The sequence below is a fragment of the Aethalodelphis obliquidens genome, unplaced genomic scaffold (assembly GCF_003676395.1).
Source record: "Aethalodelphis obliquidens isolate GAN/ISIS:26980383/991018 unplaced genomic scaffold, ASM367639v1 scaffold53, whole genome shotgun sequence".
In the NCBI taxonomy this organism is placed as follows: Eukaryota; Metazoa; Chordata; class Mammalia; order Artiodactyla; family Delphinidae; genus Aethalodelphis; species Aethalodelphis obliquidens.
In genome coordinates, this window is record NW_020837997.1 from 2786961 (window position 1) to 2812732 (window position 25772).

At 56.7% G+C, this 25772-nt stretch overlaps 1 protein-coding gene across 15 annotated transcripts in view; it reads left to right on the forward strand.

The window, feature by feature from the left end:
* Positions 1–25772, forward strand: part of MAST3 (microtubule associated serine/threonine kinase 3) — a 38019-nt gene that overhangs the window by 4547 nt on the left and 7700 nt on the right. Inside the window, exons 1-20 of one of the 15 annotated variants that reach the window (XM_027084683.1) lie at positions 2932–3315; positions 3600–3689; positions 11760–11848; positions 11933–12005; positions 12195–12215; positions 12741–12819; positions 13495–13655; positions 13855–13930; positions 14224–14433; positions 14532–14633; positions 14908–15040; positions 16559–16629; positions 17056–17141; positions 17959–18167; positions 18849–18987; positions 21543–21675; positions 21831–21996; positions 22537–22638; positions 23336–23458; positions 24283–24428. In XM_027084683.1, coding sequence (XP_026940484.1) covers positions 3269–3315; positions 3600–3689; positions 11760–11848; positions 11933–12005; positions 12195–12215; positions 12741–12819; positions 13495–13655; positions 13855–13930; positions 14224–14433; positions 14532–14633; positions 14908–15040; positions 16559–16629; positions 17056–17141; positions 17959–18167; positions 18849–18987; positions 21543–21675; positions 21831–21996; positions 22537–22638; positions 23336–23458; positions 24283–24428 — 2256 coding nt within the window. In that variant the 5' untranslated portion in view covers positions 2932–3268. Of the gene's footprint in view, positions 1–1123; positions 1156–2931; positions 3316–3599; positions 3690–8638; positions 9008–11759; positions 11849–11932; positions 12006–12194; positions 12216–12740; positions 12820–13037; positions 13656–13854; positions 13931–14223; positions 14434–14531; positions 14634–14907; positions 15041–16558; positions 16630–17055; positions 17142–17958; positions 18168–18848; positions 18988–21542; positions 21676–21830; positions 21997–22536; positions 22639–23335; positions 23459–24282; positions 24429–25772 lie in introns of those variants that run through there. The other 14 variants (XM_027084684.1, XM_027084687.1, XM_027084692.1 and 11 more) reach the window with 14 other exon arrangements.

Genomic DNA, 25772 nt, shown 5'->3' on the forward strand with positions numbered 1-25772 from the left:
TGTGTGTGTGTGTGTGTGTGTGTGTGTGTGTGTGTGTGTGTGTGTGGTGTCCAGAGACCTGGATTCCCGGCCCTACCTCCGTCGAGAGATGTGGGCAGCTGCCGCCCTCTGCGCCTCAGTTTCCCCGCCTGTAAAAAGGCCTCTGCTCCTGATGAGTAGTAGCGGCTCAGTAAATGTGCGTAAAATTTAGCAAGTATTGCGATAGTCTGCGAAGGCCTTTGCTGAGCTCAACAGTAACACAACAACAATAATTTCTGATCATTTTTACCCCAGAACCCTCTTACGTTATCTCCAAATTACAGATGGGGAAACCAAAGCACAGGTAGTACCAGTCACTTGGCTCAAGGTTCCACGGCCAGGAAAGAACAGATGATAGATCTGGACCCAGGTCTGGGTGTCCTCAGATTCTAAACTTGTGCCACACAGCCTTTTGAGAATTAAAAAGCCCTCCTGGGCAAGCCATATTTGAGGGTGGACTCTGGGGTCACAGTGGAACCCAAGCACAGGACTTTCTGCCCTATATATGGTGAGGACACCCAGGGTTGGTGCAGATCGGCTTGCTGAGCTCTAAAAGAGTCTTCAGTAGGGAGTCACTGGTCAGTGTGCCCAGCCCCCACAAATGACCAGGACCCAAACCTGCATAGATTCTGCAGAAGGTGAGCGGGGAATGGCTTTCAGATCTGGGAGGGGACAGGGTGAGGATGACTAAGGAATCTCCCTTTTCTCAATAGATTATTAGTATTTAGCCACTACTGACATACTTCTTTGTAAATATAACTAATTTATTTTGAATAATGACTTTTAAAAAATGCAAGTAGGGGAGCTGAGAAGGGAGGTAGATTGGGAATCTGAAAGGGCTTCCTAGAGGGAGGGACACTTGAGCTGAAACCTGAAGCATGAGCTTCAATTAACAAGCACCAGAAGGGAGGGAAAGTGGTCCTGGCAGAAGATACAGTTGGTGCAAAGGCCCTGAGGCAGGGCTGAGTCCAATGTGTGGGGTGAGCAGAAAAGAGGCATTGGTTGAAACAGGGTGAACAAGGGGCCAACTGGGAAATGAGGTGGGTGGAAAGCTAGGGATGTGAAGGGTTTGTCTCCTTGAGAATGACCCCTGTTTTCTTTTCAGAAGGAGCTGAGCCTACCGCGCCGGGGACGTGGGTGAGTTTACCTGGGGCCAGTGGGCTGGGTGGGGCCCTGTGGTCCTGGGCACAGATATTTCAGCAGCAGCCTCCAAATTGTGAATTTATTTAGTAATTACTACAAAGCTTCTCACCTTGATCCTGCCCCGGTGTTTGCAAAGTACTTCACAGGTGCCTCACGTGGCCCTCACCACCGGCTGGGAGGTGAGGTACAAACTATGCCAGTTTGCAAACAAGGAAACTGAGGTGCATAAGGGTTGTTTCACTGGCTGTACGGCAACCAACTTGAAAAGGTGGCATCCAGAGTCCAGACTGTAGAATTCCAGTCAAGTATCCTGGAACCAGCTTGCATGCCTCCCATGACAGGAAGCTCACTCTATTTTGGGGAACACCGGCAGAAAATCATACACTTCAGGGTCACATTAATGTTCCTGGTGATTGGCATTTTGAGATCCCAAAAGCTCAAAAAACATTTGTTCAGTGCCTTCCCCTGTTTACAGATGGGGAAATCAAAGCCCAGGAGGGGGAGGAGTTTGCCTTGTACTGGTGGTCTGGGGGAGTGTGAGTGCAGACACTCCCTCTTTGGAGGCTGCATTTGCCTAAGTTGGGGGTGGGAATTCCCTTGCGCCTCAGTGAAATCACTCACTCAACAAACATTTTTTTAGGATCTACTGTGTGCTGGGCTCTGTTCCAGGCACAGGGGACACGGTGACGAGTCAATGCTGGACCCTGCCCGTGGAGCTTGCACTCTCTTGGGGAGAGTGATGAAGTGATGTTATACAGGGGAGAAATTAAACAGAGACAGACAGAGGGGGCTGGAGGGTGGCTTTAGCCCTGAAGATGTGGGATCTCTTAGAGGAGGTGACATTTGAGACTAGATCTGGAAGAGGAGGAAGAGCTAGGGGGAAAGTGTCAGGGGAACAGCATTCCAGGCAGAGGGAACAGCATGGTCAAAGGTCCTGAGGTGCGAACTAGCTTGGCACTGGAAAAATAGCATGGAGACAGGGGTAGCTGGGGTGAAGTGAGCATAGGGGAGGTGGAGGGAGAGGAGAAAGGGTAGGTCCTGGGGGTTGGATGAGAGTTTGAAATCTGATGGTGGGGCTGATGTCAGAGTAGCCCCCAAGCCCAGACCATCTCTTGTTGGACTGGGGGTAGTGCACCTGGTGGGGAGGGCCCTGAGGACCCCAGTAGGGAAGGGGTTTGGACACTGCCCGGAAGGCAGGCACTGTCCCCAGCCTTTGCCCAGGCTGGGGGCGGGGTAGTGGACCGTGAATCAGTACAAACCACTGAGGGCAAAGTCCTGGGCCACGGAATAGGACCAGGACAAAGACTCCCTGAGGGCTGTCTAGTCTTTGCCACCTGCGGTGTGCCTGACTGGGTCCAACCAGGATTTCAAGGGGGCCATGGCCGGACACAGACAACCGCAAACCTTCGGAGTCTGGGCTGGGCAGGAGGGAGGGTGGGGCTCTGAGCGCCAGGGGTCCACGTGTAGGGAGGAGGCTGGTGGGGCTGAATTAGGATATGAATGACGGGGATGACTGTCCTGGCAGAGGGAACCCAGGGAAACAAAGTGCTGGAGGCGTGGTCGGGGCCTCCGGTGTGCGCCGGGATGGTGACACCCGCTGCGGGCGGCCGGGAACGCCTGGGCTGAGCGGCTGCGGGTGGGAGGATTGGGGTGGGGCACGCACACCGTGGATTGGTGTCCGAGAGACACCCCCCGGGGGCGGGGCTGGGCGGGGCTCGGTGAGCGCGGAGGTAAGGCCTCGACAGGGAAGGGGCGGGGCCAGTTATGGAGCAAAAAGTCCGGCAGAGAAGGCAGTGACTGCCCTTCCTTTCCGGCCGTGCAGCTCGGGGGCTCGATACCCGGCACCCTCGGCGTCCCTGCTCGGGAGGGGTGGCACCGCGGCTCCCGCCTCGCACAATCCGACCTTTGCTGCGGGTCTGTGCCTGCGCGCAGGTGCGGGGCTCCGAGCCCCGCCCCGGGACGGAGAGAGCCCGCCCCACCACCACCACCCGGCGGCCCAGGCCCCACTCCGCGTCTGTCTGTCTGTCCGATCGTGACACAGTCAGGGCTTGGCGGCCACGAAGGGGGCGTCAGTACCCGGTCGCGTAGACGCGGCCCCGGCCTCGGCATGAAGTCCCGCAGGGACAAGCTGCACATCCCGGCGCTGACCCTCGAGTGAGTGCTTGGACCTGGAAGGGGAGATTTGGGGGAAGAGGGGCAGACTGACAACCACCCTTCTTCCGTGTCTCTGTTCAAGTCGCCCCGAGTCGCACCGCCGCCTCCAGGGAGCCCTCCCGGGTCAACGGCCTGGCCCCGCCCTCGCGGCCTGCGCGAGATCTAGTATACCCAGCCTCAGGCCCCTTCTCCCTAAGGAAACCACAACCCCGGTCCCGTCTCCCCATTCGGCCACACGCAGGGGCCGTTGCCGGGTTCACCGTCCCCGGCCTCTTTCTTTGCAGTCTGTCTCCAAGCAGCCAGAGCCCGTCCTTGCTGAGTCCCAGCAGCCCCTGCAGCCCCTGCAGCCCCTCACTGGGCCTGCACCCCTGGAGGTAAGTGACAGCGCGCGCGGGCGGGGCTCGGACATCGCCCTGGCACCCCAGAGACTTGGAAGCTGCCCAGACCCAGCTCCCCCGCAAGGTACTGTGGGCTGGTGACATGGACTCTCTGGGCCTCAGTTTACCTCTCCATAAAATGGCACTGTGATCCACACTAGGACCATGATGGGAAAATTCCATATTCAGTCATAGGCAGCAGGTTCCCCCTTCTGATAGACGGTCAGGGCAAGGCCAGAACTTGAGCTGTTGCCCAAGGACTTCCTCGAGACAGGTGCTGGGTTCCCAGCCTGCTCAGGGCCCTGCTGAATTGGCCTGGCTTCCTGTGCTGTGACCCAGCTCAGCTGGCCGGAAAGCTCCTCCCTGTGAATGTACACACACACACACACACACACACACACACACACACACACACACACACACACACACACACACACACACTCCTAACGCTGAGAGTCCACCATTAGAGCCCTGTGCACTGAAGTCAACCAGGCCAAGTGGTATAGGGAGAAAAGAACCAGCTTGACTGAGCGCCTCAAGTTCCTTCTGTCCCCTCTGCAACCCTGGGAGAGAAGCACCCTTTCTGATCCCATTGCCCAGCGGAGGAAACTGAGGCTCAGAGAGGAGACACCAGTTCTCCTGGTTCAGTACGTCTGGGGGCCAAGTCAGGGCCAGCTTTGCCATCAGAGTCTGTTGAGGGTTTGAGCCACTCTCTGCGACGGCGGGGTCTCAGGATCTTGCCCCTGTATGGGAGAGAACATCAGGGATATAGTGGGTGCCTCACACAGCTTGGGCAAAAATTCAGGGAGGGGACAGATGTACAGGTCAGTGATGTCTAGAATTTGATGGCCCATCAACCATTTACACCTTAGTATGAATGAGCTGCTCACACTCTTCCCATGGGCCTTTAGTGGGGAGAAGAGAGAACACTTTGGAGCCCACACTGGGAGCTGGGCAACAGGCCGGTACCTTCATTAAGCAGGCATCTACTGTGTGCCAGGTGCTAAGGGCATAGCTGTGAAAAGATGAACATAGTTTCTCCCTCATGAGGCTCTCAGTCAGTTCTCAGGAAGTAGGCAATGAACAAGGGAATGGACAAACAAGACACATTCAGACGGAGACCTCTTAATGTGGTGTTTGAGCCAAGGCCTGAGCAGAGCTAGGGGAAGGGAAGCACCAAGCAGAGGGAGCTGCACATGCAAAGGTCCTGAGGCAGGACCAAGATTTTTAAAGCCCCTGTTGCTACCTTGGGGGAAGAAAGGTTGGCTGGGGACAGGAGACAGGAATGGAGGTGGCAGAGGCAGGGAAGTGGCTAGGGCAACATCTAGGTGGGAGATGGTGGGGCCTGGACCAGGCTGGGGTGTCCAATGGGAGGCAGAGTCTGTGTCGCCCCCATTTAGCTGAGGAGAAACTCGGCTTGGGACCTCAAAGTGTGTTGTCCAGAGGCACCCTGAGAGGGAGTGTCAGGCCAGATCTGACTCTGGGTCCTTGGCCTCAACCTCAGGTGAGGACAAGATGAGGGGAGGGACCTGTTGAGAGCAGATAAGCCAGTTTTACCAGGAGGAAATAGAGGCAGAGAGTTTGGGATTCTAGCTGAGTCCACTGGCCACTTGATTGCCACCAGGGGGCAGCAGAGCCCCGTTGACTTGGGCCAGGCAAGGAAATGGGTACCTGCCTCCCCTGCTCCAAGGGGAATAAGCCCACATTTGTCCCCTCGGCCTCCAAGGCCCTGTGGGTCCAGCTCCTGTGATGAACCACCCTGCCCGCCCCGCGTTCTCCCATCCACCTCTCCAGTGCTCACCCTATTCTAGCCGTGCAGCTTCCTGGACTGCCAGAATATAAGCTGGCCAGCCTCAGGGCCTTTGCACTTGTTGTCCCCCCTGCCCAGAGCTCCGCTTTCTCTGTTTACTCCTTTATTCACTTGTCAAGTCTCCATCAAGCTCTCAGACAGGAAGCCTTTCGTGTCTAAACCTCCCCGCCCCTGCCCCACCCCACCATAAAGGCCCCCAAGCCCCAGTTGCATCCATTATGCACATCCATTTCCCTCATCCTGACCCCATCATGGTTGTGCTTTCCATGTTTTCTTGTGTGATTATTGAGTTGTTTTTCTCATCCAAAGGTTTGAGAGCCACCTGAAAGCCTGACCTGGATCTGTCCTGGTCATCCTATAGCCTCAGGCAGGGCCTACTCTACATCAGGTGCTCAGTTAATGCTTGTGGCACAGACACATGGGAAGCAGCTGGGAGGGCTCTACCTGTGGTGTTGGAGGGGAGCAGTTTGAAGAGAAGGTCATGAGTTGGGCCCATATGGCCAAGGGGACAACAAAGAGGCTGTTCCAGGCAGGAACAGCATTGTCAGAGGCGTGTTCCCTCTGGGGGCTTGACACCAAGGACGGGAAGAAGTTGGATTTTCTACCGAGGGCACTGGGAGCCACATAAGGTATGGGGCTTGGAGGGGCATGGACAGCTCATGGGCAGGTATGAAGGGCTGGGGTGGCCCTACCAATGTGGGGTCGGAGATGGGGGTCTGTATGTCCACCTGGGGCTTTCCTATTTACACAGTTACTGGCACAAGCAGAGAGAGGCAAAGTCTGAGGCACAGAGTTAGGATTCGAGCTCTAGGAAAGGGATTTACCCAGGAGTGTGAATTTGCTGTAAAATGAGGAGCCGTGGAGGGTGTGTGAGTAGGGGAGGGGCTTGATCTGGTGGGCAAGGGGCTGGCACCAGAGGTCACTTGATCAGCCAGCCTTTCGCGGGAGGTCTTTGCCATGGCCACAGGCCCTCTGGATTGCCAGCTGTAGCCCTGTTCTGCAGAGGAGGAAACTGAGGCCAGATGGGCGTGGGAGAAGCAGCTGCTGGGGATGCCAACACAATGGGCATAGTGGGAGGCATGTAGGCAGCACAGGCTGGGGATGATGGGCAGCTCCTTTACTAACTGTGTGCAGAAGTGTCCCCGGCACACATGGTAGGGGGAGCTTGTGGACACAGCATGTTAGCCTATGGTGCATGAGACCGTGGCTTCATCCCCGCTTGGGTCCCCAGACCTATGGGACCTCGAATTCCTCCCATGCAGGAGGCTCTGTTTCCTGTATGTGGCTCAGACTAAGCACCTGAGGATGATGGGTAACCTCCCTCATCCTCATCTACACATATGACCCCACAGCAGAGCCTGTTCTTTAGCCTCAGAATAAGTCCAGAATCCACCCACTTTACTCCACAGCCCCACCCTGGTCCAGGCCTGTGTCCTCCCCTCCCAGACCCTGTTACAGCCCCTCACTAGCCTCCTGCTGCCTCTACTCCTGCCCCCCAACAGCTTCTGTTCCTCATGGCAGACATGGGGGGCGGGGTTTACAGACATAGTCCAGATCACACCCTCCCGCTGCTCACACATCCTCCATGACTCCCTGTTGCTGCTGCAGTAAAACTGTACTCCTCCCTGTAGCCCACAAGGCCCACATGGTGAGTCTTGCTGGCATCTTCCCCTCAGTCCTGCTTCAGGGCCTTTGCATGAGCTGTGCTCCCTGCCTGGGATGCTCTTTCTCCATGGCTGGCTCCTCTTCCTTCTCGATGTCTCACTGCTGGCTGCAGTGTCACCTCAGAGAGGCCTCCTGGCTAAAGTCATCCTTTGCCAGCCTTACCCCTGTGCTTTTCCTTCCTCAACTTCAGTGTGTGAAATTAACTTGTTCATTTAATTGTTTCCTGTTCACTCTCTGCCTCCCCTACCAGACTGGGGACTCCTGGGGGCAGGGATTATTTGTGGCCTGCATCCCCAGGGTTCAGTACAAGGGCAGACACACAGTAGGTGCTCAATGTTTGTTGAGTGAATGAGTGGCCAGATATGGGTTGTTTGAGCCCCAGTGTGGGGGGCATGGAGAGCAGGCCTGGGGAGACACTCAGCGGATATCTGGGCCACTGCGTGTGGGCCACCTGAAGGAGACACTGGGCTTGGAGGCAGCAAGGCAGGGAGTCTGAGAGAGACTTGAGAAGCAAAATGGGTGGCAAGATGGATGGGCAGGGTCAGGGCTACACATCAGGTAGCAAGACCCCCTGTACGCCTCAGTTTTTTCAGATGTGGGGTCTGGGCTCCAGGTCAGTCCTGCCTGGGCCGGTTCCCAAAGTGTTGTGTGGCCTGTGGAGGGTCCACCTTCAGGGTGACACTGTCCCTGACTTCCTGGGGCTGTCATGAAAGGAGGAAGCATTAATTCACAGAAGCATTAATTCCATAGTGAAGATTAACTGTACCCCCAGCTCTGTACCAGGCACTTTCTGTGCCTCTGATTTTATTACATTTTCACAAAGGGACATGTGTATATGGGGAACCAGAGGCCTGGAAGTTTGCCTAATGCTAACATTTATCGAACGTTTACCAGGCACTCTTGGGAGGCACAGTGTAATCTTCACGTCAGCCCCATTTTCCTCCCATCTTACAGTTGAGAATACTGAGGCTTGAGAAGTTAAATCAGGCATCTGATTCCTGATAGTAGCCAGGCTGATGGCCTTTCCCGTCGTACAGACAGGAAGAGCATATCAGATGCCCTGACTCAGTTTGCTAAACACACCCTCTGTGCCAGTCCAGTGCTGGAAGATGCTGGGACCTCAAGGAGCCCAAGCCTGGGGAAGACAGAGCTGGACAGACACAAGAGAAGACCTCCTGAAGGAGGGGACGCTGGATTTTGCCAGGCAGGAAAGGCATTCCAAGAAGTACAGCCAGCGTGGGTGCAGTAGCATGAGCTGGGCCAGGCTGCTGAATGGGTCTTGAGTGCCGCACTCAGAAGGGGTTAGCGCCGAGGTAGGGGAGAAAGGGGCGCGATCGGATTTACATTTTGAAGGAAGGGAGCCAACTTCGAAGGCCCTACATCCAGGTACCGCCAACGCCCCGCCCCCGCCGCCCGCAACCCTGGCAACGTCCCGCCCCTCCGCCCGCGGCAATGGCAACGCCACGCCCACCAGCCAGCACGCGGGTTCGCAGGTCTTGCTTCCGCGTCGCTCGCCCCACCCTCCAGGCCAGGCCCCGCCCCCGCGCTGTCCTGGGCGGGGTTCCAGGCCTCGCTCCCGGCCTCGCGCTTCCTCCTCGCCCCCCACCCCCAGCCCCGCGGCGCGTGCCCCGCCCCTCACCGCGGGGCTCCCGGGGCAGATACCGCCGTGAAGGTTCGCGTCCCGCCGCCGCTGGTTGCGCCCGCGCGCCTCTCGGGCCTCTGGCGGCGGCGGCGGCACAAAGGGAAGCAGCATGTCCGATCCTAGCTACTGGACGGCGGTGGCGGCGCCCGGCCACCGGAGCCGCCTGGCCAAGGGCGCGCTGCTGCAGCGCTCCAAGAGGTAGGGGGCTTCGCGCGGGCAAAGGCGCGGCGGCCGACCGAGCAGACACGAGTTGCCAAAAGTGTATCTCGGCAGCGCGGGGAGGGCCACTGTGTCCGGCGGTAGGGGGAAGTGGGCGGATGCACTGGGATCCAGGTATCCCCTGGGGTCCCAGGCACCTTCCTTTAACCGCTCCTTACCCAAATTGGGATGTCTGTCCGCCGGGGTCGCAGCTCAGGTGGTGACAGAAGCAGCAGGGATTTGGGACTGAATCAGGATTCGAACCTGTACTCTGGGCAGACCTGCGGAGGAGCTTCCTGGAAAAACTGAGGCTGTTTAGTCCCTGGGGCCCAGTCAGCGGAAATGATGGTTCAGAAGCAAATATTTGCTGTGGGAGGATGATGTGTTTGTCGGTTATGGGGGGGTGGGGGGAAATCACGGTGTTCTATCCAGAGCAAAGTGGAGTCTCAGTTTCTCCTGAAAGGCAGAGAAGCTAAGTGAGGACTGTGAGCTCTGCTGGACCTGCGTTGAAATTCCAGCTCAGCCACTGTCAGGCTGTGTGCCTTCAGGCAGTTCCTTAACCTCTCTGTGCTTGAGTGTCTCACCAGTGCTTGGTCGGGGCACCAGAGGGGAGCACAGGCAAAGGCTGGGCGGTGGGACCAGCTGCTGAAGGACCTTGAATGACTAATCCAGGGTTTAGACTCTTCTCCCAGAACCTGGGGAGCCACAGAAGGCTCATGGGCACCTCAGGGATCAGGTGCAGGAAACTGGCCTCAGGCGCCTCTTTTCTGACATAATTCTCACTCTCTGTTGTGCCACAGGGCTGGTTATTGAAAAACTAGGCAGCTTCTCAGGGTCCTGGGCCTTCTCCTTCTCCAGGGAGGGCTGAGCACACAGTTGGTGCTCAGTAGATGCTCGGGAATTGAACAGATGATGCCCAGTTCCCCGTTGAGATCTCAGATTTGGTTGTTTTCAAGAAAGCCCTGCCTGAGAGCAAGAGGGAGGCTCCCAGTGTTTTTCCCAAATGCTGTTGGAAGTGAAAAATGATGCATTGGGGTGCAGTGTGGGGGTGAGGGGCTGGAAGAGGATGTGGGCTGTCGGATGTGTGTGTGTTGGGGGGGTGGTGACAGGAAGTTTTGCAGGAACCTGTGGGTTTCACTTTTGCTTTTGCATCTCAGACTAGAGGACAATCTTTGTGGCTGATGACATCTGTGGCCTCAGTTTTCCAGGCTGGGAAATGGGTGCAGCTGGTCTCTCCCTCCTCTGGGCTTATTGGTATTGGCAGATGTCGGTGATTTAATTCGCTGGAGAGGCATTGCTTGCTCTCCCACCATGCACCAGGCCCTGTGAGTAATGTCAGGAGAAAGATGACAATATACGTAACATGCCACAATTTACCCAGTGCCAGGCCCAAAGCTGAGCACTGTGTATGCACCTTTGCAAAGTATACAGATGGGGAAATAGGCTCAGCAGAGCAGCTGCACATGGAGCCGTGGATAGGCTGAACCCCTCCTCCGTGCATGTCTTGTCTCCTGAGCCGGTTGCTGACCTCACTCTCCTTGGCCTGCACTGTGCCTTCTGCCTGGGACGCCATTCCTGGCCCTGTGAGGCCCCGAGGTGTCATCTCTCCCTCCCTGAGCAGTTCTCCCGCCAAGGCTGGGCTGCGTTGGCGGCTCAGGCTGTGTGGGCTGATGCACTTGTCGAGAGAGAGCAATCGGAGCCGTTGCCGGGCGACTGCTGGAGTGGGTGGGGGGAACCGTGTCGCTCCCAACTTCCCTCTGCCAGGGCGGGGGCTGGGGCCAGGGCACATATGGGAATTACTGGGCAAGGGTTGCGGGGGGCGCCTGGGTCAGGGGTCTGGTGGCCAGGAGGGAGCTGGGATGAAGGGAGGAAAACATGTGGGCAAAAGTTTGGCAGAACAGGGACTTCCCTGATGGTCCGGTGGGTAAGACTCAGTGCTCCCAATGCAGGGGGGGCCCCAGGTTCGATCCCTGGTCGGGGAGCTAGATCCCGCATGCCGCAACTGAAAGATCCCGTGTGCCGCAACGAAGATCCCACGTGCCGAAACTAAGACCCGGTGTACCCAAAATAAAATAAATAAATAAACAAATAAATTTTTTTTTGAAAAAAAAAAAAAAGTTTGGTAGAACAAGAACAGGACCCAATGTGCAAGATGCTGGCTTTGGGGTTTCCAAGGATCAGATTGGCTTTTTAGGGGGATCTTGGGGAGGGGGTCTGCTCAGAGATTGGAGCAGTGGCCCTGGGAAAAGGTGCATAAAATGGAGTGGGCGCCTGCCTCAACCCACCTGTGGGTTCCAGGATCCTCTCCAACCTCTGCCTTATTTGCCATTGTTCCTGGCAGTGGCCACGATGTGGGCAAGGCTGTGGGGTGGGATTGTGGAGCAACCGTCCCCCCCTGCCCCCCACCCCGGCATTGTGCAGCATGCAGAACTTCCCCCACCAGAGATCGAACCCGTGCCCCCTGCATTGGAAGTGTGGAGTCTTAACCACTGGACCACCGGGGAAGTCCTGGGCGTGGGATTGTGAACACAGAAGCTGGAGAAGCTGGGCCAGGGCTATGATGTTGCAGAGGGGCGGTCCGCCTGGGGAGCAGAGAGAGAGTGGTCGCCCCCAGCTTCCTGTCCTGCCTGGAAGCCATCACCCATGTGCTCCCAGCTGAGCAAGTGGTCCTGTGAAGCAGGAGTCCTGGACCTGAGCATGTGGTCCTGTGAAGCAGGAGTCCTGGACTTGTCCCCACCTTCCCCCCCAACAGCTGCCGCAGTGGGAACCGCAAGAGCCTGGTGGTAGGAACGCCCTCGCCGACCCTTTCCCGGCCCCTGTCACCCCTGTCCATCCCAACAGGTGAGCGCGGGGGCAAGCGGGGCAGGGTGGGAGTGTCCTGTCTCCACCCCCACTGACCCAGTTTCCCCCCCCCCTCCTCCTCAGCAGGCAGCAGCCCCCTGGATAGTCCTCGGAACTTCTCAGCTGCATCTGCTATCAACTTCCCTTTTGCCCGGAGGTGAGTGGTCTCCGGCTTTGGGGGATGGTGTTGACGTGATGGGCGAGGGGACAGGCAGGGGCATGCACCTGGTGGCTGGACCTGCCTCCTCATTAGCCTTTTCCCCACCCCTGGCCTCTGCCCTGCTGTGGTCTCTCCTCTGGCTTCCGCCCTTGGCAAATGCACACATGCACGCACGGTCTCCTGCAGCCACATCCCGAGCACAGACAGGTAATTTCTATGAGCCCTCCGGGAGGGGCAGAGGGAGGGGGTGGCATGACTTCGTCCAGGAATCACTTATTCACTGAAAGTTGTTAATTCACTTAACAAGACCTGATGGAGGACCTGTTATGTGCCAGGCACTTAGATGTCACTTATTCATTCAACAACGTTTATTCAGTGCCTGCTGGAGGCCGTGCCCTACACTGGGGGCTGAGGAATGGGAGGCTGGACTTTGGCCCTCAGGGAGTCCTCAGTCTGGTGGGAGGGGCCAGCGTGTACTCCAGCAGCTGCAACTCAGAGCAGCTTTGATGGGGGACGTACTGGCCGCTGGTGTCAGGGAAGACTTCCTGGAGGAGGCAGCTGAAGAACAAGGAGAAAACACACAGTGGACTTGCTCACCCTGTATTCCTGTTCTTGGCCTTTTCAGAAGGTCCTTCCTCCAATGGGGCCAGGATCAGCCAGCCACAGTGCTTGCCCTTGGTCCCCACAAGCTGCAGGGTCCTTGCCTTCCTTCCAACTTCTCATTCTCTCCAGGGCCGACGGCAGAAGATGGTCCCTCGCGTCCCTCCCGTCTTCTGGCTATGGAACCAACACGCCCAGCTCCACTGTCTCGGTACCCACAAGTCCTACCTTGGCAGGCAGACAGGGGAGTGCCAGGTTGGGGGTGGGGAAGACACGTCTTTGGGTTTTTTTTTTTTTGCAGTACGCGGGCCTCTCACTGTTGTGGCCTCTCCAGCTGCGGAGCACAGGCTCCGGACACGCAGGCTCAGCGGCTATGGCTCACGGGCCTAGCCGCTTCGCGGCATGTGGGATCTTCCCAGACCGGGGCACAAACCCATGTCCCCTGCATCGGCAGGCGGACCCTCAACCACTGCGCCACCCGGGAAGCCCCTTTGGGATTTTTTTTTTAAGGTGTTGGATAGTTATCCAATCAGCAAACATCCTGGCTGGCCCCTCTGTGCCCCATTTTGGGCAATGTTGGGGTGTCCCTGAAAGGACCCAGCCTCAGCCCCAAGGGACTCCTGGTCCGGGATACACAGATATCCTCATCCTTGTGTGGTCAGGGAAGGCCTGGTCAGAGGGGGTCTTGGGGCTGCCAAGGGAGCAGGTAGGGAAGGCTTCCTGGAAGAGGGGACATCAAAGCTGGAGTTTTGAGGGATGCACAGGAGCCAGGCAGGAGAGTTACCATCTGATGACCAGCAGACAGCCTGAGCCTTGAGGGGTAATGCTGGGGTCCTGGCTGTGGCACTGACCATGAACCCATGGCCCCGATACCCCCTCCTGCCAGTCGAGCTCATCCTCCAGGGAGCGCCTCCACCAGCTTCCTTTCCAGCCGACGCCGGACGAACTATGCTTCCTGTCCAAGCATTTCCGCAGCTCAGAGAGCATGGTTGATGAGGAGGGCGGCCACCACTCACCTCGCCTTCGGCCCCGCTCCCGCAGCCTCAGGTGGGCCTCGACCTCTGACCCCAGCCCCAGCCCCTCCCTGGGCTGGCTTTGGGACCCACATCGTGGCTCCTCCTCCACCTTTGGTCCTGACCGTGCACAAGCCTGGCCTCCGGCCCTTGGCCCTCAGACCTGACTCAGCCGCCCTTCCCTGGGCTGTGTTTTGGGTCCCATGTCATAAGCCAGTTGTCCCCTCCTTCAGCCCTGGACGCACAACAGGGGCCTTCGACAATGAGATCGTCATGATGAATCACGTGTACCGGGAGAGATTCCCCAAGGTGGGCAGCGCCTGGCGGCTAGACCAGCCCCAGCTCCCTCCATGTTGCTGTCCCTCCAGTGGCACCTGCTGTCTTCCTGGCTGCATCCCCCCTATCTGTCCATTTCTGTTTTTCCCTATCTCTCTGTCTCAAACTCCCCCCTCCCCCACCCGCACCTGTACACGTTGCTGCTGCTTCTCCAATCTTTGGACCCCATCGTCACATCTTCTCTCTCTCCCGCCCCCATCTGCGCATGTCGCTCCCCAGCCCCATCCAGTGACCAGGTCACCCCATCTCCCCTGCTCCCTGCCCAGGCCACAGCACAGATGGAGGGCCGTCTGCAGGAGTTTCTGGCCGCCTTCTCACCCGGCGCCCGGCTGGCACTGGCTGACGGCGTCCTGGGTTTCATCCACCACCAAATCATCGAGCTGGCCCGCGACTGCCTGGCCAAGTCTGGAGAGGCTCTTGTCACCTCCCGCTACTTCCTGGAGATGCAGGAGAAGCTGGAGAGGCTGCTGCAGGATGTGCGTGGGGGCAGGGGAGCGCAGGGTTTAGGAGTCCCCAAGGAGGGCAGGGCAGGACCAAGGGCTTGCAGATGACGCTACCACCCATCTGCCCCCAGGCCCATGAGCGCTCAGACAGTGAGGAAGTTGGCTTCATTGTCCAGCTTGTCCGGAAGCTGCTGGTCATCATCTCGCGGCCAGCGAGGCTCCTCGAGTGCCTGGTGAGTATCTTGGCACATGGCCAGGTGCCGGGCTGAGTCCAGGCACCCAACGGTCCTGCCGAGATACAAGAGACAGGCCCCATCGTATAGGGCTTTGAGAGGAATGCTGGGGGCTGCCGGGCTGCGGCGGGCTTCCCAGAAGAGGGGCCGGGAGCTAAGATCCCAGGGACGAGTTGGAGCCACTGGCGAGGATGCTTCAGACAGAGGGAGGGGCGTGTGCAAAGGCCTGCAGGTGGGACCAGGCCTCGGCTGACCAACCCCTCTGCACCCCCAGGAGTTTGACCCTGAGGAGTTTTACCACCTGCTGGAGGCTGCCGAGGGCCAGGCCCGCGAGGGCCAGGGCATCAAGACGGACCTGCCGCGGTACATCATTGGGCAGCTGGGCCTGGCTAAGGACCCCCTCCAGGGTGAGCTGGGGGTGGGGCAGAAAGAAGAAACTGGGGTGAGATTGCGGTGGAGCCGGGATTCCAACCCATGCCCACCTGACTCCAGAGCCGCCACACTCTCTCTTTGGCCCTGTCCTCAACCACCTGCAGGGCATATTATGGGGAAAGTGCCCAGGATTCCGGGGTAAGGTGGCCACAAGTTGGAGCCCCTGACCTGCCAAGTCCTCAAATGCTAAGTCAAGTTGGGCCAGGGTACCAGAGGACCACCTTTAGCAGTGGCATTCACGTTGTCCTGTGAATTCACAAAGCACTTTCCCAATTTCATCCTACTGTGGCCCGGGAAGTGGGAGTCAGACGGGGCAGCCCATGGGCACGACCAAGGTGGCCGAGAACCCCCCAGCCAGGACAGGGGAACAACCGAGACATGGTGCTAGGGGAGCGTTGAACCTGCCCTGGTCCAGGGGTGGTTGGAGGAGCTCTGGGAAGAGAGGATATTCAGGCTGGGGCCTGGAGGATGGAAAGGTGTGCAGATTTAGGGGAGAGAGAAAATGAACCGGGCAGGGGGAATGGTGAAGGCAAAGGTTCTGAGGTGGGTCTGTGTCTGGTGTGTTGGAAGAGCAGCGAGGAAAGGGGTGTGGCTGAGGAAGGAGGGGAGCTGGGGGGAGGCGACGGGGTCAGCAGGGACCAGCCGCAGTGGCCAGCGTCCACTGGGATTGGGCTGCCATTGTCCCCATTTAAAGCCAGAGAGACTGAGGCTCCGGGCAGATGAGATTGAGCTGGGGTTCAGGCCCAGGTGTGCCCGAGACCAGATCGCCCGTGGACTAGCCGTGTGGCCGCAGCCAACCTCTTTTCTGTCTCATGAAGATGATGCAGGTGGCACTGTGGGTGGGCCCGGGTGTCAGAGGAAACACGAAGTAGCCAGGCAGGCAGGTGGCAGCTGAGGCTGCGGGGGCAGTCATCTACCCAGCACCGCGCAGTGGGCCCACTGACAGTGGGACGGGCGGGCTGCATCTGAACCCGGGCCTCCCTCACCCTGAGGCTCACTGCCTCATCTTAGCCTTGCTCTGTGACCACAAGACACTGTCTTCATGGCCACCGTCACTGCTGTTGTTCACCAGCTGCACACTCCCACCCGGGGCCACCCCTCTGCTAAGCCCCAGGGCTGGAAACTAAGGGGGCTCGCCTGGGCCATGCCCTGAGCTGAGGAGGATGTTAGGAGCCATCACCCAGAGGGGCAGCGTCACAGCCGGTGTTCACAGGCCCAAGACTTGGGGCCAGGGTTCAAGGTAGGCTGAGCATTCGGAGCCTGGGCTTCCCACCGGCCCTTCTAGAAGGTTCCTTAGTCATTGTTGAGCCCAGCTTCCTGGGTTTGACCGACACCTGGACGCAGTAGGGGCTGAATGACAGTATCGTGGGAGCTGGTCAGGGGAGGCACCATTTCCCCAGCCCAGGATGAGCCCTGGAGGCCTCCGGAAGTCTCTGGGTGGTGGAGGGGCGGGGCTCAGAAACCCCATTTGAGGCTCCTCCCTCATTTTACAGAGACGGTGCCTCTGAGTCACCTTGATGACAGTGGAGGACAGCCCCCAGCACCAGCACCGGAGTCCCCAGAAGTAAGACGCAGAGCTTTGGCGGCCCCACCTGTCTTGTTCTTTTGACGGTAGACCAGGTGGCCATGAGAAGGGCTGGGTTTGCTGTTTGCTGAGGTTTTGCATACAGCAGGTGCTTAATGAACGCCTGGGACTTTGGGGGGGATGGTGGGGGCAGGTGAGACTGCCCTGCCATGGAGGTTGGGCAGGGCAGGGTTGGAGGGGGCACTGGAAAGGGGAGCTTTGCAGAATGTGTAGGAGTTTTCTGGAAGGAGGGCATGCGTGGCTTAAGCAACAGCTCAAACTCGGAAGCTGAGTTTGACAAGTTTGTATAGGAGGAGAGGTAGCGTCAGGCGCCAGGACCAGCAGTTGGGACTTGGGGGCAGGAAGAACACAGCCTGCTCAGCAGTGGGGCAGGACCCTGACCCCTCTTGCTACCCACCCCCCCAGAGTCGTGCCCTGGTCGGCCCTTCACGGAGGAAGCCCTGTGAGAGCGACTTCGAGACTATCAAACTCATTAGCAATGGGGCCTATGGGTGAGTCCTTGGGTACCCCGTAGACCCATTTCTCAGATGCCCATGGGGATGGTTGAAGCCCACACAGCCCCTGAGTGTGCAGACAGGGAAACTGAGGCCTGAAGAGGGAAGTGGAGGCACAAAACAGCAGGGGCAAGGCCTTGGAAGGGCTTGTCCGTGATCTAGGTCCTTACTTACCCCAGGTGTTTGGGGTTCTAGGAATCTGGGGACTGAGCAAGGGAAAAGATGGCCACACGATGGCAGTAGCGTGCGCCAAGCATTCTTTAAGTGCCGCTTTGACGGATTTGCTTTGGGGGAGGGGGGAGGAGTCCCTCACAGCATAAGACCGTTGTGGGGTCTGGGACGGAGGGGGGCTTGCAGAGGAGGCTTCTGTGTCCACAGCACAGTGGGGGGCTCTCTGGGTCTCAGAGCTCCACAGGGCAGGAGCGGCTTGGGGTCTTTAATAGCGCCAGCGTTTATCTTATCTACAAGGTATGCAAAACCAGCAGGCTCTAAACGGCTAAAAGTCTGCTTATTTGACTTGTAGTTAAAGCGATTTGAGTGTGTGCCAGCGGGGCTTTTGAGCTAACGGGTCTCAGTCGGCTGTGAAGAAATACACAACGTAGGGGGTCATCTTTGGCTCTTTATATGACACCAGGGAGAGTGGCTTAAACCCACGGGGTGGCCGCTTTGGGAGAAGGGAGGGCACAGCGCAGGCAAAGGCACAGCGGGTTGGGTTCTGGACCCAGGTCGGGTCCCAGTGCTTGCCGGGACCTGGATCTCGGGCCTCAGCGAGCCCGGCTCCCCCCCCACCCCACCCCGCCCCGCCCCGCCCCAGGGCCGTCTACCTGGTGCGGCACCGGGAAACGAGGCAGCGCTTTGCCATCAAGAAGATCAACAAGCAGAACCTGATCCTTCGCAACCAGATCCAGCAGGTCTTCGTGGAGCGCGACATCCTCACCTTCGCTGAGAACCCGTTTGTGGTCAGCATGTTCTGCTCGTTCGAGACCCGGCGCCACCTCTGCATGGTTATGGAGTATGTGGAAGGTGCGGTCACTGGGGCTTGCATGCCTCCAGAGCAATGGAGAGCTTACTCCTGATCCAGAAGGAATACCTTATCCCTCCTTTGATCAAGCCCGCAGTCTGCTCTGTCCTCCATGGGGTCCCAGCCTGCCTTGGGGGGCCCTCAGTCTGTGGTGGGGGACCCAGCCTCAGGGAGTTGGAACTGGGGGATCCCAAAGAGAAGTGTGAGGGCAGGACCCTAGGGTATAGGGGTAGGATGGACAGCCTAGGCAGGAGGGACTGGTGGGCAAGGGCCTAGAGGCTAGAGCAGCAAAGGGAGGGAGGCGTGCGTCAGAAGGACTAGGGGGGTTGGGGGCCAGGGTGAGGAGTTGTGGGATCAGGTTTGCAGTTCAGGAATGAGTAGGGCCTTCAGGTAAGTGCAGGACATGCATTTAACCAAGCGGCTGCCGGGTGAGCAGAGGAAGCGTGCACTTAGGAGGCACCAGCTGTGTACAGGGGAAGGGACTGTGCACTTAACAGAGCTGCTGCCCTGCCAGGGGAAAATGAGAAGGCAGGGTCTGCCTATCCTCCCGCACCTCCCAGGTCCCCACCCCAATTCAGGACAGATTGGAGACACTTTCCAGAAGGTGGGGAGGGCACATAGGCACAAATCTGGGCACGGCTGTAGAGCCGAGGGCCTCTGTGAGCACGTCCACCCCTCTGCAGGCGGCGACTGTGCCACGCTCCTAAAGAACATGGGCCCGCTGCCCGTGGATATGGCCCGCATGTACTTCGCTGAGACGGTGCTCGCGCTGGAGTACCTGCACAACTATGGCATCGTGCACAGGGACCTCAAGCCAGACAAGTGAGTGGGCCTGGCTCTCAGGGGGCGGGGCTCAGAGTAGCCTGGGGGCGGGGCCTCTGAGTGGGTCTGAGACTGCTCAGGAGCCCCACCACCTAGATTCTCCTGGCATCAAGGGCCCCCTGCTGGTAGAAAGCAGGGATCTTGGCAATGTTGAGCACCTGGTGTGTACTGAAGAGAGCAGGTGTTTAATAGGCGCCTGCTGTGTGCAGGGGAAGGACAGTGCACTTATCGAGGTGCTGGCCAGGCAAAGTGAGGGGGCACAGACTGGACAGGGGAAGGGACCATGCACTCACAGAGCTGCTGCCACACAAGGGAAGTGAACATGCACTTATGAGGCACCAGCTATATACAAAGAGCAGGGACATGCACTTCGCAAGACCTTATGTGTAGAGAAAGGGACTGCATGTCTTGAGCTTCTGCTGTGTGTTAGTGCAGGGAAGAAAGAGAGTCCTAGAGTGTTTATTTTACCCTAGTTTCTAGTAGCCACCTACTGAGTGCCCGGTGCTCTCTGGGTGACTGAAAAACGCAAGTGTGAGTGTAAATAATCCCTCACGCTTTGTAACCCTTTCATAATTTTCAAAGCACTCTTCCGTACATTAGTTGAGCACCTCCTGTGTACAGAGGAAAGGGCTGCTCTTTCATCAAGTGCCCTTTGGATACCAGGCAAGAAGTATGAGTTTCTCAGGTACTTGCCATGTGGAGGTGTGGACATAAGCGTTAAGAATCTGCATGTTTTCAGGGCCTCTTGTAGTTTGCAAGTGGCTTAGAAAACAAAGCACCTGTATTTGGCACCTGCTGTATACCTGGGCCTGTGCTCACCGTTTTAAGGAACCCAGACGGCGGTATAACTAACTTCTCACACACTGATGACCTTTTTGAGTTTATAAAGCATGTTTTTTAGCTGGTGTGTATTTACTGGGCACCAGCTGTGTAAAGGTGATCAGAACCACAGTTATTAGGCAATGACTGTGTGTCAGTCCCCGAACACTGCAGCTATCTTTTTATAAAGTTTTTATGTTGAGGTCAGCATGCATTGATCACCTACTGTGTGCCAGGGATATGGGTCCCTTTCCAATGGAGGTACTTGCCGTGTGGAGGCGTGAAGAGCCCTGCGTGTTTTCAGGGCCTTAAGAGCCCTGCACGTTTTCAGGGCATCTTGTTTGCGAGTGGCTTAGAAAACAAAGCAGATGTGTGTTGGCATCTGCTGTGTACCTGGGCCTCTGTGCTCGACGCTCTAAGGCTGCTTGCTTGCCCATTGGGCCCCTGTGGGATCATCCTGGAGTGGGATCTTCCAAGTGTCCCCAAGGCAGGGCCTGCCCCTCCCAAGCTCAGGACCCTCATCTGAAAAACGGTGTGGGAAGGTGCAGCCCTGGAGGGTTCAGGGAGGGATAGGCCCACACAGTAGGTGCTCGAGAAAAATATTTTTTCCTCTTTGCTTCGGAAAATTTCAAATACACCCCGAGTCAGGAGAAGGTACATTTGTTTGCTAGGGTTGCCCTAACAAAGTACCACAGACTCGGGGGCTTAAACAACAGAAATTTATTCTCACAGTTCTGGAGGCCAGAAGTCCAAGATCAAGGTGTCGGGAGGGGCGCGCTCCCTCTGAAGGTGATGGGGAAGGATGTGTTCCAGGCCTTTCTCTAGGTTTCTGGTAGTCCCTAGGCTGTGGTGCTCCTCCTGTGTGTGTGTCTGTGTCCAAATTCCCCCTTTTTCTTTTATTTATTTATTTTTTACTTTTTAAAATATTTATTTGGTTGCACTGGGTCTTAGTTGCGGCAGGTGGGCTCCTTAGTTTCAGCCCGCCAGCTCCTTAGTTGCGACACGCATGTGGGATCTAGTTCCCTGACCAGGGATCGAACCTGGGCCACCTGCATTGAGAGCTCTGAGTCTTAACCACTGGACCACCACAGAAGTCCCGAGAAATTTATTTTTAAATGGGCAGATGTCCCCCGGAGGTGCGTGAAAATGTGACTTTGTAAAATAAAGCTGGCGCATATCATTTTATCACTTAAAATATTCATATTCTTAAGCTTGCAGGAGAACATGAACAGCAGCATACATGGCAGGTGTGTAAGTTTTAAAAAACTGGTGCGCCCGTGAGAGGCACAAATATTTCTGTACACAGCAGGTGCTAAAGACATGTTCACTTAACAACAGGTGCTTACAAAGTATTCAGTTTGTTAAAATCATGGATGCACGTACAAGAATATGCTGTAGATCCCCCCCAGGAGGTGTTCACGAAACGTTTTCATGCCCAGTGGGGACGTGCTGTGATTCTCAGGAACTTAACGTTTGCACAGCGGAGTATACAGTAGGTGCTCAAGAGCAACACCAGATGCACCCAGTTGGTGCACAGAGATGTTTGCCAAATTTGTAATATTGCCCAAGACCCGCTGCTTCTTTCAATAATGTGATCATACACAGGCAGTGCTTTCTGATCCATGGAGGGGTCGGGCTGCCTCCTGTAGGACCAAGTTCTGGGGGGGGCGAGGGGGCGGGAGCAGCCAGGCACCTCGGGCCCCCCAGCCCTGAGCGCACCACCCGCCTGCCCACAGCCTGCTCATCACCTCGCTCGGCCACATCAAGCTAACTGACTTCGGCCTGTCTAAGATCGGGCTCATGAGTATGGCCACCAACCTCTACGAGGGCCACATCGAGAAGGACACTCGGGAGTTCGTGGACAAGCAGGTGGGCGGGGCTGCCTCCCTCTGCCCGAAGCCTGAGCCCAGGACATGGGGAGACTTTGCAGCAAAAAGGAGAAAAGAAACTATCCCTGTAATTCTACCCATACTTTCTTCCCTGGCTGGGGGCGGTCTTTCATTTCCCTGTCCCACCTGGCCCAGGTATGCGGGACGCCTGAGTACATTGCCCCCGAGGTGATCTTCCGCCAGGGCTACGGGAAGCCAGTGGACTGGTGGGCCATGGGCGTCGTCCTCTACGAATTCTTGGTGGGCTGTGTGCCATTCTTCGGAGATACCCCTGAGGAACTCTTTGGCCAGGTGGTCAGTGGTGCGTTGCCCCTGCCCTGTCGCCCCAGGTTTAAGTCTCAGCCCCACTTTGGCTCCGGTCGGTGGTCCCCCCTGCCTTTGCCGGGGAGGGGAGCAGGCCCACTTGTGGATTGGGCACCTATGGCGTGCCCGGCCCCAGCTGAGCCCTGGGGACACAGCCAAGGGCGAGAGGGACAGTAAGGGAGATAAATAAGCAAATTATGGAGCAATCAGAGGCAAAAAATGCTGAGGAGGGAAGGAAGCAGGGAGAAGGGAGGGGGCGGGGGGCGGGTGCAGGGGTGCTATATTAAATAGAGAGTCATGCAGGGCCACACTGGGTGACGTGTGGGCAAAGACTTAAAGGAGCGAGAGGGAGTCACAGAGATGGATGAAGGGAAGGTGCTCAGGGCAGAGGGCACAGCCAGAACAAAGGCTGTATGGGACCAAGCCTGGTATGCTGAAGGAGCAGAGGAGGCTGATGGCTGGGAGCATAGAAAGGGGAGGTGGTAGGAGGTGCTAGGAAGCGCTATCCCCAGTCCCTCATTCCCTCCTCTCATTTTAGATGAGATCATGTGGCCAGAGGGGGACGAAGCCCTTCCAGCTGACGCCCAGGACCTCATCACCAGGCTGCTCCGACAGAGCCCCCTGGACCGTCTGGGCACTGGTACGTAGGTGTGGGTGAGGCCCAGGTGGGTGGGATGGGGGCTGGGGTAAACAAGAGCTCTATTTGAGAGGCTGCATAGAGGAGGGGGACTTGAAACTGGGGTTTTGACGGATGCATAGGAGCTCACCAAGAACTAGCATAAGATTTTGAAGAGTAGCAGGTAGCTGGGTCTGGTTCAGACAAGGGGCACTGAGGCTGTGTGTATGAGCCTGCCAGGTTGCCATGGGCTGTGTCCTACGGTCCCCAAGGCCCAGCCCAGTGGATCCCACTGTCCCAAGTTTCCCCAGCCACCAAAATATTGATTAAGGGACTATTTAATATTCATGCAGCCACCCATTATGTGGCCACTACAGATCACAGTCAGGATGAAGCTTGGCCACTGGAGAGGACTATGTAATCCCCAACTGAAGTTGGGGAACAGGATACAGTCAGCTCTGCTCCGTGGGGTAGAAACATGTGGAAAAAGCCCCCTCCCAAGGTTCTGGGGTTTCTCCAGGTGATGGGATCTCAGAGTCCAGCAGAGGGAAGAGCAGGGCCTGGGTTCTAGCCCTAGCTTGGTTCCCCTATGGGCTCTTAAAGGATGGCTCGTTTCCCCTCTCATCTTTCTGGTTCTGTGTTGGCCAAGTTTGGGTTCATAATTGGCCCAGGGGGCCATGGGGGGTGGGGACCAGCAGGGCTCAGCCAGGCATGTCTGCAGGAGGCACCCACGAAGTAAAGCAGCACCCCTTCTTCTGGACACTGGACTGGGCGGGCCTTCTGCGACACAAGGCCGAGTTTGTGCCGCAGCTTGAAGCTGAGGACGACACCAGCTACTTCGACAGTAAGCAGGGGTCCAGGAGGTGGGCTGTGCTGTCCCACGATCTCCTGGGGTGGTGAGGGGTGTCTAACAGGGTCTCCACCCCAGCTTGGTGCCTCACCTTGGGCCTGGAGCTTCCAACTTCCTGAGCTTTCCAAGAAGCTGGGGCATGTCTGCTGGCTGCCCCCCTGCCTGGATTTCCTATGCGTCTGAGCTCAGGAGGCTGTCGCACCACCTTGGGTTGCGGGAGGGGAAACCAAGGCACTGCATGTGGCAGCCCTTGCCTGGGGGTCCCCCAGCAGGTTCAGCCTCCTGAGTGTCAGCCCTGACCAGGCATGGAGCCCTGCCTGCCATACAGGAGGGTGGGGTGCCTCGCTCAGCTTTGGTGGAGGGGTCCCCTCGAGCACTTGAGGTGAGCTCAGACAAATCTCCTTCTCCCCACTCGGGGCTCTGGCCAAACACAGAGTAAACGCCCCCGGCTTCCAGTACCTCCTCCAGAACTTGATGTGTGATCTTGGGCATGTCAGAGGTCCTCTCTGAGCATCTGTTTCCTTTTCTGTAAGATGAGGGACATCCTTTATGTTTGAGAGGCACAATTTTACCTAACTCTGGGTAACCCATCTTAAGGGTGAGGAAACTGAGACACAAGAATTGCCATCCACAGTCCCACAGCTTTTAGGAACACAACTGGGATTTATTCCCAGATACTAAATCTGCCGCCCGAGCCTCCTCTGGTCCTTAAACATACCAAGCCTGGTCCCACCACAAAGCCTTTGCCCTGACAGTGTCTCCCGACCTGGGAGGCCCTCTCCACATCACCCCACAGCCCCTGTGTCCGCCTCCCCCAGCATCAGGTGGGCTGCACATGCCTTTCCCTCCCGCAGCGCGCTCAGAGCGTTACCGTCACCTGGGCTCTGAAGATGACGAGACGAATGATGAGGAGTCATCCACGGAGATCCCCCAGTTCTCATCCTGTTCCCACCGGTTCAGCAAGGTGAGCCTGGGCCCTGGATGTAGCTAGTGCTCAGGAAACAGGGCAAGATGTTTGGGGGGTTTTTTTCTTTTTTTTATTGTAGTGAAATACATGTAACGTAAAATAGACTATTTTAGCTATTTTAAACTGTACATACAATTCAGTGACATTTAGTACATTCGCAGTGTTGTGCAACCGCCACCTGTATCTAGTTCCAGAACATTTCCATCATCCCCAAAGGGCAACCTTGTACCCGGCTGCAGTCACTCCTCGTTTCCCCTTCCCCCGCTCCGCGGCAACCACTCATCTGCTTTCTGTCTCTATGCATTTCCCTGTTCTGGACATTTCACATACATAGAATCATACGCTATGTGGGACCCCTGGGGAATTCCCTGTGTCTGGCTTCTTAAGGTCGATCCACATGGTAGCATGTGTCAGGGCTTCATTCCTTGTTGTGGCTGAATAATATTCCATTGTGTGGTTGGACCATATTTTGTTTGATCCACTCATCAGTTGATGGACGTTTGGGTTGTTTCCACTTTGGGGCAATTGTAAATAGATCTGCTATGCTGGGTGTTATATTATAGCCTCATCAGCTTAACTTGAGTTCCTTCCTTTGTTTATAATTTCATTTAAAAACCTGCACTGCTTATGGGTCTGGGCCCCAGGCAGGAAACCCCAGCTGTGGCCCCTTGGTAGCCAGGCCGCTCTGAGCCCCAGTTTCGCCACCTGTACAGTGGGCTAAAGACTCTACGTCTTGGGCTTCCCTGGTGGCGCAGTGGTTGAGAGTCCGCCTGCCGATGCAGGGGACACGGGTTCGTGCCCCGGTCCGGGAAGATCCCACATGCCGCGGAGCGGCTGGGCCCGTGAGCTGTGGCCACTGAGCCTGCGCGTCCGGAGCTTGTGCTCCGCAACAAGAGGCCACAGCAGTGAGAGGCCTGCATACCACAAAAAAAAAAAAAAAAAAAAATCTGTACGTCTTTAGAGATGTGGTAAGTAAGCATCTGAGGAAGTGACTCAGGGAAGTGTCAGGCATGTAGGAAACACTCAACTAAGCCGTCCCCCACGAATGCGGTTGTTGTTACGGTTTTTTTGTTTCTGTTTTTTTTTTTATGATGTGGACCTTTTTTTTTTTTTCAGGTACTATCTGAATTTATTGAAGGGCTTCTTAATCTAGGGTTTGTGAACTTGCATGGGAATAAATTACATCTTTATTTTCACTAATCTCTAACTGAAATTTGGTATGTTTTCCAATTGTAATATAAGCAACAAATCACAGTAATATTAGCATGACCTTGACTTTGTCACCAATACAAATCATGGATTTTTCACATCACTCTGGAGTCGTTGTAAAATATCTTTCAA